General features: G+C 45.8%; 1 protein-coding gene across 8 annotated transcripts in view; it reads left to right on the top strand.

Moving 5' to 3' along the window:
• The window catches only part of SLC4A8 (solute carrier family 4 member 8), a 79,003-nt gene that overhangs the window by 19,213 nt on the left and 44,188 nt on the right, over positions 1 to 15,602 (top strand). For all 8 annotated transcript variants that reach the window (XM_013988274.2, XM_021091663.1, XM_013988273.2 and 5 more), the window contains exons 3-6: positions 7,568 to 7,714; positions 8,243 to 8,378; positions 10,526 to 10,686; positions 14,187 to 14,375. In XM_013988274.2, coding sequence (XP_013843728.2) covers positions 7,568 to 7,714; positions 8,243 to 8,378; positions 10,526 to 10,686; positions 14,187 to 14,375 — 633 coding nt within the window. The remainder of the gene's footprint in view (positions 1 to 7,567; positions 7,715 to 8,242; positions 8,379 to 10,525; positions 10,687 to 14,186; positions 14,376 to 15,602) is intronic.

Here is a 15,602-nt window from a genome sequence, read left to right on the forward strand (position 1 = left end):
TGTGAAAGAAGGCCATCTGGATGATAACATTACTAGGGGATAGTGTGTGGGGAAATGGTCCTTTAGGAAAATGGGAATCTTATGTTAGCACTTAAAAAAAAAGCACTGCAGGAGTTCCTGTGGCACAGCGGAAATGAATCTGACTAGTAACCATAAGGTTGCGGGTTCGATCCCTGGCCTTGCTCAGTGGGTTAAGGATCCGGCATTGCTGTGAGCTGTGGTGTGGATTGCAGACATGGCTTGGATCCCCACTTGCTGTGGCTGTGGTGTAGGCTGGCAGCTGTAGCTCCGATTAGACCCCTAGCCTGGGAACCTCCATATGCCAAGGATGCGGCCCTAAAAAAAGAAAACAAACAAACAAACAAAAGCACTGCAGGCAAATGAAGGAAAAATGGTGCCCACTGCTTAGGCCTGATGTGGTTCTGAGTAGCTCTGGTGAGGAGAGGAAGTTGGGATCTGCTGTCGGATGGCCCATGCTGTGGGTTCCACCTTGACTCTCTCCAAGGGCAGCCCGGGACTCAGTGAGGCTGCATGCAGGGAGGCGTTGTCTCCAGAAGGTGTGGAATAGAATGAGTCCCACTCTGAGGGAACACAAGTAAATTGTGTTCTAATTCACCGTGTATGCCAGGACAGGAGGTTCTGCAGCTAGTGGTAAACCTCTGGGTCTTTCTTCCTCTTTGTTCTCTACCCCCTACATCATGTGACACAAAACATTGCCTCATCCATTTTCAGAAGTCTTGCTGAGATGTAGCCTCTGGATCATTGTTAGAGACTTTTGTAAATGTGAGTCTTTTTGCCTGAGTTAACTCCCATCAGCAGGAGAAGGTGCGTTAAAACATGACATTGCTTTTTTTTTTTTTTTTTTTTTAAATATATGAGAAGGTGGAGTTCCCATCGTAGCTCAGTGGTTAATGAACCCAACTAATTTCCATGAGGATGCAGGTTCGATCCCTGGTCTTGTTTAGTAGGTTAAGGATCTGACGTTGCTGTGAGCTGTGGTGTAGTTGAAGATGTGGCTTGGATCCTGGGTGGCTGTGACTGTGGTTTAGCCCAGCAGCTACAGCTCTGATTTGACGCCTTGCCTGGAAACCTCCATATGCTGTGGGTGTGGCCCTAAAAAGACAAACAAACAAACAAACATATATATATATATATATATATATGTATAAATATAGAGAGAACAGTCAAAAGCAGATATTAGGGAGTTACTGTCGTGGCCCAGTGGAATATGGGGGACTATGTGCAAACACAAGTATTCATTTAGTAAAATTTATCAGAAGATTTTAGAGTTAATTTTTTAAATAAGTATATACACACATAAAGAGGGCAGTCAGTGGACTGGGACCAATTCTTGCAGAGCAAGTCTAGTAGTTGATCAGGAATAATGATCTGCCAGAAAAAATGGAAAAAGCCATTCCTCTAAAGCTCTGTGTTTTTCCAGGACTGGACAGGCTCATATATATTTATCGAAGTAGAGCCTGTGGTGTTGTGTGCCCCCCAAATCACGTGGGCTCCTGGGGCTTCCTGTGCTGATGAGGCTATGGGTGTGGTTCATGTGGCCCAGAAGTATATCCAGGTCCTTCCTCTGGATGGCATGTCAGCAGCTGAGGTGATAGCGCCTCCTTGTTTTACTATAATGGGGACAGCGAGTAAATTAACCAAGAAAATGAGATGTAATGATACAAGTTCTACTACCTCGTCACTGCCTGCTCAGTTTCTCTTTAGAATGTAGTTGAAAGTGAATAATACTAGCAGGGATGATAGCATTACTATGTATAAATATAGAGAGAACAGTCAAAAGCAGATATTAGGGAGTTACTGTCGTGGCCCAGTGGAAACGAATCTGTGAGCTTGCGGATTTGATTCCTGGCCTCGCTCAGTGGGTTAACGGTCCGGTGTTGCTGTAAGCTGTGGTGTAGATCACAGTCATGGCTCAGATCTGGTGTTGCTGTTGCTGTGGTGTAGGCTGGCAGCTATAGCTCCAATTAGACCCCTAGCCTGGGTACTTCCACATGCCGTGGGTGTGGCCCTAAAAAAACCAAAAAGACAAAAAAAAGAAAGAAATCTGAAGGAAGATCTATGCCCTTCCCTCACAGCCAAAGCACATACAAGGAAAGGATCAAAGAAAAAAAAAAGAAAAAAGAAATCAAGAAAAAAAGAGAGAGAAAAAAAAAAGCAGGTATTAGGACAGATTTCAAAAGAGAAACTCACAAAGAGCAATAGTCCATGATTATACCAGTGAGCCTGTCCAGTCCTGGGAAAACACAGAGCTTTAGAGGAATGGCTTTTTCCATTTTTTCTGGCAGATCATTATTCCTGATCAACTACTAGACTTACAAATCCTAGCTAAGTTTAGTGCCTTCTAGTGAGTTTTTAACAGAGGTAAGAGCCATTTGGTCTTAGTTATAAGTTGACAAAAAAAAAAAAAAAAAAAGGGCTTGCATGTACTCCACGTGTTAGACTCCCCTGGCAATCAATGACTTTAAGTCAACCTGAAACCCAGGGGATGGGATACCTGTCAGTGTGTGGTAATGAGTTCTGTGCACATGCTCCATTGACAAGATGCACAGAACGCACCCTGCCTTGGAAAGCCCAGTCTCCATCTGCAGAGTGGGCTGAACCTGTGATTTCTGTCCTGCTCTGCAAGAATTGGTCCCAGTCCACTGACTGCCCTCTTTATGTGTGTATATACTTATTTAAAAAATTAACTCTAAAATCTTCTGATAAATTTTACTAAATGAATACTTGTGTTTGCACATAGTCCCCAGGGGGTAGTTTTAACAATAACTGGAAAAAAGACTGGAGAATTAGATGGGAAGAAGGCGGAGTTTGGGTGAGTAGGTAGAAGCATGCAGGGGGACAAGGACTGTGTGGGTAGGAGAGAAGTCAAAAGGCCAGCAAAGTGAACACAGTACTGCCAGCATCCCGTCAGATGGACTGGATTCTGTTGGTGCCGAATTTGTTTCCTAGTGTCTGTTTGTCATCTTTTCTGATTTCACTGAAAATATCGAATCCTAGCTTCAGAGTCTCCAGCCTATAAACTGATATCTAGTTTTCTTTTTTCTTTTTCTTTCTTTTTTTAAATTTTATGGCCGCACCTGTGGCATGTGGAAGTTCCTGGGTCAGGGACTGAGTCTGAGCCACAGATGCAACCTACGATGCAGGCGTGGCAACGCCAGATCCTTTAACCCATGTGCCTGGGCAGGGGATTGAACCTGTGCCTCCATAGCAACCTTAGTCACTGCAGTTGGATTCTTAACCCATTGCACCACAGTGGGAACTCCCTGATGCCTAGTTTTCTGATAGCCACTTGGTCATTCTTAGCTCTGACCCCTGCTGGGGCTTGTTTTTGTTTTTGCCTGTCTCTCCGGTGTTTTCAAAAGGCAGGTGCTGTGGTTGGCTAATGTTTGTGGGAGCTAATTGAACCCAAAAATCTCTTCCTTCTCCAAGATTTAAACTTTACCTTACTTCCTACGGGGCCATCAAAGGTATCTGAAGGATGTTGTCCCCATTATGCCTCAGATCTGCCTAATGGGAATTTAGATATCAAGCAAAACCATACATTATTCATTCAACAAACACTTACTGAACCCCTTCTATAGTCCCTTTTTGCAACAGGAAGATAGTGAGAACCACTGGACCATCACGTCTTCTCTGAAGAATAATGTAGCCCGAACCTTTCCTACTTTTTTTTTTTTTTTTTTGTCTTTTTTTGCTATTTCTTTGGGCCGCTCCCGCGGCATATGGAGGTTCCCAGGCTAGGGGTCGAATCGGAGCTGTGGCCACCGGCCTACGCCAGAGCCACAGCAACGCGGGATCCAAGCCGCGTCTGCAACCTACACCACAGCTCACGGCAACGCCGGATCGTCAACCCACTGAGCAAGGGCAGGGATCGAACCCGCAACCTCATGGTTCCTAGTCGGATTCGTTAACCACTGCGCCACGACGGGAACTCCCTTTCCTACTTTTGAATGTTAGAATTTGGACAAGAACTGAAAAGTCATTTGGCCCAACCTCCTTGTTTGTTTTTTGAAAAAGCCCTTGTTCCCATTATTGAAACTTCTTCCATGTTACCAGGACATGGGTGCCCCCTTAGTCTTCTCCTTGCCTCTTCTGCTGACGAATTTGGCCTTCACAGTGACAGGCTGCTTTGGGAGCTTCCCCTTCCTCAGTGGCCCACTGGCACTGCATCAGTGCAAGAGGTTGTTTTTAGAGCATTTGTGGTGTCTGCTCAGTGACCACTGTCCACAGTTTGTCAAAGCTGACAGTTGGGCGGAAGCTCTGATTGTTCTTTAAGCAGTAATGCCTCACACCAACTTTCCCAATGACACCTGGGTGATATTTATCGAAGTAGAGCCTGTGGTGTTGTGTGCCCCCCAAATCACGTGGGCTCCTGGGGCTTCCTGTGCTGATGAGGCTATGGGTGTGGTTCATGTGGCCCAGAAGTATATCCAGGTCCTTCCTCTGGATGGCATGTCAGCAGCTGAGGTGATAGCGCCTCCTTGTTTTACTATAATGGGGACAGTGAGTAAATTAACCAAGAAAATGAGATGTAATGATACAAGTTCTACTACTTCGTCACTGCCTGCTCAGTTTCTCTTTAGAATGTAGTTGAAAGTGAATAATACTAGCAGTACATCAGCCGGAGCCCAGGGGAAGCCTGCAGGATGTGGTTAAAGGAGAAATGGTGGCCTCACCTGGCTCCCCGACTGGGGGCTTTTCCAGGAAGAGGAAGCACATGGTTGGGTTGGCTCCACTGAAGGACTGAAAGTCACCCTCAGTGAGTCTGCTTTACGTAAGTCCAGTCCTACCTAGAAGCACTGGATTTTACAGCACATAGGTCATTTATTTAGGGGCTGGTTCAGGGGTTCTGTAGGATCTAATTACACTTTTCACACACACCCCCACCTGAGTTCTTCATGATCTGTCTGACGTGTTTTCCCCTCCTCTGTCACCTTGTTCTGGCCCTGCTGGCTGTCCTTTTGCCTTGGAACCAGCCCTGTACGTTCCCAGTGTAGGGTCTGTACCCTTGACCTTCCCACATGCTGGTGTGCTCTTCTCCCAGGTCTTCTCATGGCCTCTCCTTCTCATCACTCAGATGTCCCTCCTCATCATCTTGGCTGAAGTCTCCCTTCTCTATCTGACCCTGGCCCCAGACACTTTACTGTATTTTATTCATAGTAACTAGGACTCCTCAAAATAATATGTTTTTGTCTTCTTAATACCTGTCTTCTGCAACTAGAATATGTGTCTTGAGGACAGGGACTAGATGCTGGTCACTTCTGTATCCCCAGCCCTTGGGAGAGGACCTGGCACAATTAGGTGACTTCAGTCTGGGTTGATCTCAGTGATACACCACAGGGACTTAATTGACACACTATCACGGGGCATCGTTAGGTAACAGGTGGTATTTTATTAAGATGGTACTCAATTTAGTCTTTTTCACACTTCATAGTTTTCACTGATAATATCAGACGTCTGGAATCCCACATCTTATAGCAGATGACCTCTTCTGGCTCTATCTTTCTGTTTCAGTGAAGTTGCAAGGCAACCATATTATAGTCAGAGATCTGCCCATCAAAAATGCCCAGAGATGTGCACAAGTCAACACATGCCTGTCCTGAGACAGGATAAGGATAAGAGGAACAATTGATTCTACCAGATGCTAAGTATTTTATCCTCTTGCCTTTCAACACTTCAGCTAATCTCTGATCGTCTTTCCCTCTAATCCTCACTGTTTCTTATTTTGCTTTATCACTTTGGAATTTGGAAGACAGAGGAGGACAAAGAAAATGAGATTAGAAATGGAGACAGGGATGTTAGAACTGTACCCCTTGTTAAGGTACTTTACCCCCTCTTGGAAGAGGAGAGCACCATCCCGGAATTCTCAAAGAAGAAGTTGAACAGTCTTAGGAAGCCCCATTGCTGGGGAAGGAAGAAGACGAAGAGTTGCGAACTCTTTCCAAAAGTCCCCTTATCCAAGAAGTCTTCCTGGATTACGCTCTCCATTCTCAGATTGTCTAGGACATTCTCAATCATCTTATGCCCTGGTGGGTATCTCATTCACCCTAAACACATTCACTTTGCTTACATGTTCCTCTTGCGGTCCCTCTCAGATCAGAGGCCCTCTTAGGTCAGATTGAGTAGTCCTGAGGGAGTCCTAAGGGGTTATGCTCCTGATGGGGGCACTGTGCAGCAATTCCATTTTCTGAACATTTGTGGAGTGCTGACCACGTGTAAGATACTGTGCTTTGGTAAGCACTGCATTCCAAGAGGAAGACGGTCTGGCACTTTGAGGCCCTTGCAGATGAAGAGTGGGGAGAAAGGCGTAAGATTAGTGCATATGAGAATGCTAGCCAAGGACTCTGGGGATTTGGAGGAAGGAGGCAGCCCATCTGATCAGAGGGATCAGCAAGAATGCCAAGAAGGAAGGTGCATTTGCAGTGAATCTGGAAGGAGTGAGCCGAGCCAGTATCGAGAAAGCAGTGGCACACAGCTGTGGCAGAGCAGTTTGGTTCAGGTAGAGGAGAGGGAGAGTGAGGGTGAGTGCAGCAGCCGAGGCCATGATGAGGAGATGCGTCCAAAGCTGGCTGCCCTGTTGTTGGGGTAGAGTCACAAGGTGTGTTCAGCCCTAGATTTTTTTCCCCCCAGAACGTTTATTCAGTGTGAGCATGTGTGGGATTGGCACTTCATCTCTCTTGAGCTGATCACTCGGTTCTTTTAGAGAGCTTTCCCTTTATTTCCCTATTGAATGTATAATTTGCTGTAGGTGTCATAGAGTGATGGCATTGCTTTCTTTTTTTTAAGCACAAAAGATTTTTTATTATAGTTGATTTACGATGTTCTGTCAATTTCTGCTGTATAGCAAAGTGACGCAGTTTTTAAATATATACACACACACGTGTGTGTATGTATAATATACATTGTTTTTCTCATACTACCTTTTTTCTTTTTTTTTTTTTTTTTTGCTCTTTAGGGCCGCACCCGAGGCATATGGAGTTTCCTAGGCTAGGGGTTGAATCAGAGCTGTAGTGGCCGGCCTATGCCACAGCCACAGCAACGCAGGATCCAAGCCACATCTGTGACCTATGCCACAGCTCATGGCAACTCTGGATCCTTAACCTGGTGAGCAAGGCCAGAGATTGAACCTGAGTCCTCATGGATACTAGTTGAGTCCGTTACCACTGAGCCACAGTGGGAACTCATATTTTATGTTTTATCACAAGTCTTGGATATAGTTCCCTGTGTGCTTTTTTTTAATTGCTCAAATTGTCCTTGTAGTGGCAACAACTAGCATTTATTTTGGCCTCTACAGTTTTGCAAATCACATGCACACACATTATTTCCTTTGATCTTAGTAACACTCTTGTGAGGTTTGCAGCCACGTGCTGGATGGGGATCTTCAACTCCCCCATCTCCTCATCTTCTGTCCTGGAGTCTTTGAACTTTTGTCCTTACAGAGTTGTGACCAGGCCAAAGGCCCGTGATCTTTTCCTTCTCCCTCTCAAACAACCTAGTTTCTTTTTCCAAAAGGGGTTCCTTCTATAGATCTTCTGCTTCTTTGCAGGTCATAGAACTCTGTACGTGGGGGTCCGGATGCCCCTGGGCCGGCAGAGCCATCGGCACCACCGAACCCATGGCCAGAAGCACCGGAGACGAGGGCGGGGCAAAGGAGCCAGCCAGGGGGAGGAAGGCCCAGAGGCCCTGGCCCATGGTAACACCTGGGGAGAGAGGGCAGGTGTGCGTGGGGGGCTGTGAGGCTGAGGGGGTGTGGGATGACATCAGGCAGGTGACGGTTTTCATTCTCTAGCCCTTCGTCGACTTTTCCCAGCTTGTTTCCAAGAAGCAGAAGAAATACCTCTAAGAATCAAAAATAGCTTCCTGCAAACTTCTCAGTTCAGCCCCCTCCCCCCAGTCAACACCATAGAAGGTGAAATTATTTGCCAGAGAATTAGCCCTTCCTTTTGATCAAAATCATCAGATTTCTGGTTTCTTGTGGGTTTTCTTCAAAGAGTCTTACATAATCATTTTTTCCTCCCATGGAACTTCTTCCAAAGAACAGCTTTTTTTTTTTTTTTTACCCCTCTGGGAATAAAGGAATCTTTTTGATCTGAGTTTGAGCTGATTGTCTTCTGTACGTTCTTAAGTTGGGAGGCCCCCAGGTGCACTGCATATGGCAGGAGGCTATTTCTGTTCTGAGTTGAGGCTGGGGGCAGACCTTTCTCTGTGGCTGTTTTCCCAGACACACCATCTCAGCGCGTTCAGTTCATTCTCGGCACCGAGGAGGATGAAGAGCATGTGCCCCACGAGCTGTTCACAGAGCTGGATGAGATCTGTCTGAAAGAGGGGGAAGATGCCGAGTGGAAGGAGACAGCCAGGTGAGGCCCTGCAATGGCCTGGGTTGAGGTCGCCTTGGGCAGGCAAGAGTGTACTTTTCAGCGAGGGATGGGCTGGCTGTCCTGCCTTTTATTTCTTCATGGGAGATGTGATGACTGACATGGGGACTGATGTTCTAGGGTCTTCTGTGGGAAGTCTTGATGCTGGCCTCTTTGTCACATCTCTGGCAACACCTATGCCAGTTAACCTTGAGCCTGGGATTGGTGACAGAAACACGGAATGTTTGGGGGATCCTCTCTCATTTGTTTAGGGCCCAGAGTTCATGGGCTCTTGATTTTATAGGTCTAGCTTAGAAGAGGCCTGAGGGGGCCACCTTGGTTTAGACATAGCCTAGCAGATGTAGTGTAGGCCCAGACTTTTGGGCAGGTGAACCACAGCATTGTTTAGGGTTTTTTTTGTTGTTGTTGTTTTCTTTTGCAGCTTTCCCACAGCATATGGAGTTCTTGGGCCAGGAATCAGATCTGAGCTGTAATTGTGACCTAAGCCTCAGCTGCAACAACGCCAGATCCTTAACTCTGTGTTCTGGGCCAGGGATAAAACCTGCATCCCAGTGCTCCCAAGATGCCGCCAATCCTGTTGCACCAAAGCAGGAACTCAGTTTAGGTTTTAATTCACTGGAAAATCCAGAATTTTGGGGACATCCTATGGGACAATCCAACTTGGATAGAGACCTTTGGGATTATAGCCAGCCTGACAGAAGGCTTCCTGGATTAGTTGTAGAGTGACTATGCTTGGCTAAGTCTCAGACCCCAGAAGAGCACTCAGACCAACCAGGGCCATGTGTAGGGCTCTTCTAGATGGTACAAAGCCAGCATGTCTGAGCCTTGGGGGAGAAGGTAAAGTGGGTAAAGTGTGGCCCCAGTAATCTTTGGAACAGCTCTTCCCGAATACTTGCTGAATCTGTGGCTGTGTTCTGTGGGTAGAGAGGATTAAACAAGCCAGTCAACCTGATACAGGCAAGAAGGCAATTAGTTTTGTCATTCTGTTTGTGCAAACTTCTGAAGGTCGCACAGATGGGCTTTTTAAAAAAGAAAAATATCATCTTATTAATGTGGTTTGTCCGTGTAGCCACATGATATAGATTAGATCTGTCTTTTAAAATTGCATAGGTAATGCATGTTCACTCTAGAAAATTAGAAGATAAAGATAAGCAAATAGAATGTGAAAATTATGTGCAATACTACTACCCCAGGGACAATGGGGAATATAACATTTGGTGTCTTTTTCTTTTCTTTCTTTCTTTCTTTCTTCTTTTAAGTGCTGCACCTGCGGCACATGGAACTTCCCAGGCTAAGGGTTGAATCAGTGAGGCCAGGGATCAAACCTGCATCATCATGGATACTAGTCGGGTTTTTAACTCTCTGAGCTGCAATGGAAACTCCAACTTTTGGTATCTTATACATCTGTGTGTTTGTATTTTTTTTTTCTTTTGTCCTTTTAGGGCTGTACTTGCAACGTATGGAGGTTCCATATGGAGGTTCCCAGGCTAGGGGTCAAATTGGAGCTGTTGCTGCCAGCCATAGCCACAGCCACAGCAACGTGGGATCCAAGCCGAGTCTGCAACCTACCCCGAAGCTCTCGACAATGCCGAATCACTAACCTGCCTGAGCAAGGCCAGGGATCAAACCTGCAACCTCAAGGATTCTAGTCAGATTTGTTTCCCCTGCACCACGAGGGGAACTCCCCATGTTTGTATTTTAAAATTTTTCTTTAGGAGTTCCTGATATGGGGCAGAGGGTTAAGAATTTGACTGCGGCAGCTTGGATCACTGCAGAGGGTGGGTTCCACCCCCAGCCCTGTGCAGTGGGTTAAAGGATCCGGAGTTGCCACAGCTGCAGCATAAGTCACAGCTGTGGCTCGGATTCAGTCCCTCGCCTTGGAATTTCCATATGTCATGGGTGTGGCCATAAAACTTCTTTTCTTTAAATAAAAATGGAATCAAACTATACTCAGTTTTACCGCGTATAGTTTACAACCTACTTTTTTTTCACTTAACAGTGTGCCCTGAACATACAGATTAGATTACAGTGTTCAGTATGATTATTTCTTTATGGCTTACATCCACAACTCTCTCCTGAAAATTCCTCCTTCTCTGTCTCTGGCATCTGGTTGTTTATCATGCTTCCAGGTGGCTGAAGTTTGAAGAAGATGTTGAGGACGGGGGAGAACGCTGGAGCAAGCCTTACGTGGCAACCCTTTCACTGCACAGCCTCTTTGAGCTAAGGAGCTGCCTTATTAATGGAACGGTCCTTCTGGATATGCGTGCGAATAGCATAGAAGAAATTTCAGGTAAGGTTTGGTGAGGGAAAACAGAGGAACATTTGTGTCCGTTAAGAAATGTGGTGTAGAGGAGGGAAGAAAGTGGCGATGTGTCCATAGGCAAGTCTCCTACCTTCCTGACCTCAGCATCCTCAGCTGTGCGATGGTGACTAAGAAACTACTGGACCTATTTCACAGGCCTGTTATGGGATTCAAATGACATGATATGTGGTTTTCCATGTGCCTGTTCATTCAGCAAACATTTATTTTGTGTCTGTTCATGTTTGATATTGTGCTAGGCATGGTGAAATAAAAACAAGATACAATTGCTATCTTCAAGGAGCTCACTTAAGAGTAAGGAAAACAGCCAGGGAACAGTTAACATAAGTGCATTAACAGAGATGTGTTTTGGCGATAGTTAAAGGAAGGGGCAATTGGGAGCTGTGCAGAGAAAAGGGGGTTAGATTTAGAGAAATCTAATATGGCAGCCCGGGAAGACACGTGAGAAACAGAGCCAGAGTACCCCCACCTCTTCTGCGAGATGCGAAGAGGAGATGTCTGATGAAGTTTCCCGGTGTGCTTCAGGGTTAGGTTACTAATGGAGTTTGAGAAACACCTGAGGGTATGTGAAGATTTTTTTTTCCCCCTCAGCTTGGCTCTTTGGCTGGACATGTTAAATAAAGGTTTCTGCAAACTCTTCTCCATTTCAAGTATCCAAGTAATTCTGCCTCCCTGGGATCACAGGGCAGGGTCAGCACTGATGGGCTCTTGTGTCACCTCCGAAGGCTCTAAGGGAAAGTTATTCCCTGCCTCTTCCAGCTTCTAGTGGTTTTGGGCATTTCTTAGTGCATGACTGCGTCACTCCAATCTGTCCCTGTCCTCACCTGGGCACTGTCTTACCCGTCTCTCTCTCTCTTGTCTCTCTTTTTTTGCTTTTTAGGGCCACACATGGCATATGGAAGTTCCCAGGCCAGAGGCCAAATCAGAGCTGTAGCTGCCGGCCTATGGCGCAGCCACACCAAAGTGGGATCCGACCCACGTCTGCGACCTACACCACAGCTCACGGCAATGCCGGATCCTTAACCCACTGAGGGAGGCCAGAGATCAAACCCACATCCTCATGGAACCTAGTTGGATTCATTACCCCAGAGCCACAATGGAAACTCCCACCTGTGTCTCTCGTATAAGGATATTTGTCAGTACAAGCCAAGATGATCTCACCTTGAGATCCTTAGTTACAACTGCGAAGACCTTATTTACAAAGAAGGTCATGCTCCCAGGTTCTGGGGGGTTAATACATAGACGCATCTTTTGAGGGGCCCACTGTTCAACCCATTACAAAAGTTAAGAGGGGAGAGAATGTCAGTTCATCAGTGTCAAGTGCTGTAGAGAGGTCACCTTATAGGTAAGCACTAGACACACCCACCAGGTTTAGCAACTGGAAGGTTGTTGATGATTTCATCAAAAGCAGTTTCGGAGTTCCCATTGTGGCTCAGTGAAATGAACCCAACTAGTACCCATTGATGATGAGTACTAGTCAAGTCGATCCCTGACCTCACTTACTGGGTTAAGGATCCAGCATTGCCATGAGCCATGATGGAGGTCACAGACATAGCTTGGATCCTGTATTGCCATGGCTGTGGTGTAGGCCGGCAGCTGTAGCTCCGATTGGACACCTAGCCTGGGAACATCCATGTGTCACAGGTACGGCCCTAGAAAGCAAAAAATAAAACAAAACAAAATAAAAAGCAAAAAAAAGTAAAAAAAAGCCAGTTTCACTGTGTTAGCCAAATTGCAGGGGCCTGAGGAATTTTTCTTTTGAGAACTTTAAGTGATAAGAGAGAGAGGGAGAGGGAGAGAGAGAGGGAGAGAGAGAGGGAGAGGGAGAGAAAGGAGGCAGTAGATAAAGGGAGACATGAGGTGGACATTCTTTTTTTTTTTTTTTCCAAGATGAGGATCCTGAAGCATGTTTATAATATGGGGCAAGGAACCAATCCATATAAAAGCTAGAGCGAGAAATATGGATTTTTAGCTTGATTATTTGAAATAGATTTCCTTTATTTATTGCTTCTAACACTTGGATAGTCATGGATGGAGCTGGGGATGACAAGGGCTTGCAGTTTGGGGACGGCAGGAGGCTAGGTATGGAGGATTGAGGTAGCACTGCTGTGGTTCTTCACACTAGGTACCTGAGGTATTCACGTTAGTGATAAGCAGAGGCACACGGTCTCAAGAATTGACCATGAATCAGCACTTTCCCTTGTATTAACTCATTAATTTTTCATAACAATCTTCTAAGGTGGGTGGTAATATTAGCTCCACATTACAGATGGGGAAACTGAGGTACAGAGGTGTTAGATAACTTGCCCAAGGCCACACAGCTAGAAAGTGGGAGAAGTGGGATAAATGTGGGCCTTTAGGTCCAGAACTCAGGCTGTTAACTGCTGTGCTGACTGCCTCGCAGTAGTAGGTATCGGAATTTTTTTTTTTTTTCTCTTTAACTCTGCCAGGCTTAGCAGGGAAAGGTTGATGCTTGGTGGTAATTGTCTGGGGTGTTTAATCAATAACAAACTTAATTCCAGAGTTCCCATTGTGGTGCAACAGAAATGTATCCGACTAGTATCCATGAGGATGCAGGTTCCACCCCTGGCCTTGCTTAGTGGGTCAGGGATCCAGCATTGCCATGAGCTATGGTGTAGGTCTCAGGCTTGGATCCTGTGTGGCTGTGGCTGTGGCTGTGGCTGGCAGCTGTAGCTCTGATTAGACCCCCAGCCTGGGAACTTCCATGTGCTTCGGGTTCAGCCCTTAAAAAAAAAAAAAAAATTAATTCTTCTTCTTTTTTTAATGGTCGCACCTATGGCATGTGGAAGTTCCCAGGCCAGGGCTCAAACCCATGCCACAGCAGTGATAATGCTGGGTCCTTAAGTGCTAGGCTGACAAGGAACTCCAAGGACAACTTAATTATTCCTACAGGTTCCACCTTCAAATAGCCATTTGGAGTTCTACAGTTGTAGTTTCTCTTGGCAGCAGCGTTAAAATCTCAGAGGAAGGGAGTGTAGAGGAATACTGGCAGATGACAGAGCAAAATGGTAATTATGTGGCTTTTGAGTCCTGGGTTTGAACCCCAGCTCTGCAACTTGACTAGATGTGAGACCTTGGGAATTTTGTAATGTTTGGGCCTCAGTTTCCTGATCTGTAAAAATTGCTATAGTTCTCCGTACTTAGAGTTTTTATAAGGATTAGATCAGATAATTATGTAAAAAATTCCTAGTATAGTTCCTAGCACATGTTAAGTGCTCAATAGTTTCTATTTCTGATAATAATGATTTGTTACATGTAGAACATATAATGTGTCACAGCTGCTATCATCAAATATCTCTTTCAGGCACTAAAGCAGACTGTACCTCACTGGCTTGGGTAGAACTCCTTCCCCCTGCTCTTTGTCCCTCACCCCTCACCCCATCTGACCTTAACCTCTTTGGGTTCATTGGCCATCAGTTTGAGTGTTCCTGTTGGCACCTGCTTTCCAGACCTGATCCTGGACCAGCAGGAACTGTTCAGTGACCTGAATGACAGCATGAGGGTTAAAGTACGCGAAGCCCTTCTCAAAAAGCATCACCATCAGAATGAAAAGAAGAGAAATAACCTCATTCCCATTGTTCGGTCCTTTGCTGAGGTTGGCAAGAAGCAGTCTGATCCACATTCAATGGATAAAAATGGTAAGATTATTAGGAATACTGTTCTCTCTCTCTCTCTCTCTCTCTCTCTCTCTCTTTTTTTTTTTTTTTTTTTTTTTTTGTCTTTTTAGGGCTGTACCCACGGCATGTGGAAGTTCCCAGGCCAGGGGTCAAATTGGAGTTGAAGCTGCCCCTCAGCACCACAGCCACAGCAACGCCAGATCTGAGCCGTGTCTGTGACCTACACCACAGCTCATGGCAATATTGCATCCTTAGCCCACTGAGTGAGGCCAGGGATTGAACCCTCATCCTCATGGATACTAGTTGGATTCGTTACCACTGAACCACAACGGAAACTCGTTTTCTCTTTTTATTAATAAGGCATTCAGGAACTAGTTGGAGATGCTGAGTTGCTAGAAGGTAGGGCTGTGTTTCTCTAACATGCCTTCATGCTCGCCTAGCCATGGTCCTTGTTGGTGATGGGTAGGGTGAGACTGGTGACCACCTGTCTCTTGTGGCACTAGGGAGGCCCCCCTCACATGGATCTTGTGGACCCCAGGGGAGAGGCTCGTGCCCCAGAACTGATGTGGCTTTTAGTAATTATCTACCTTGGGGATAATTTGGGGCCAGAGGAGGTCAAAGGGAGCATTTTAGAAGTAAACAAATGGCTTAGGTTAGGGAGACAGTATACACTAATGTAGGTTCTTGAGACAGACTTCCAGGCTTGAGATTCTGGCTTCACCTCTTACCCAGTGTGTGACCTTGGGTAACCTCCTAAATCTCTTTAAGTCTCACTTTCTCCTCTGTAAAATAAGAATGATATTAAGGTCTACACCGTCAGTTTATTGTGAGGCTTCAATAGGTCATTCCGTGGAAATCCCTTACGCAGGTGCATGATGGGTTGTAAACGTGATGAATTTTGGCTGCTGACTAGCTTCCTTTTCTGTAGCCAGATCAGGGCCAAATCTATACCTTGTCCCCACATTTACTGCATCATAGTGATGCAGTAAGTCTTAGGGGATATGCCTGGGAATCTGTATATATATTTGGAAAGTTCTCTGTAGGAGTTTCTGATATGCACTCCTGGTTAAGGGTTATTGCCTTTAACAGAGGAGGAAAAGAGGGTCACAAATGGTTCAGGAAAGGAGTCCCCGCTGTGGCTCAGTGGGGTTGGTGTGTCTCTGCAGCACCAAGGACACACACAGGTTTGATCCCTGCCCTGGCACGGTGGGTTAAAGGATCCAGCCTTTTGACTGTGGCTTGGATCTG

Source organism: Sus scrofa, chromosome 5 (assembly GCF_000003025.6).
Source record: "Sus scrofa isolate TJ Tabasco breed Duroc chromosome 5, Sscrofa11.1, whole genome shotgun sequence".
Lineage (NCBI taxonomy): Eukaryota > Metazoa > Chordata > Mammalia > Artiodactyla > Suidae > Sus > Sus scrofa.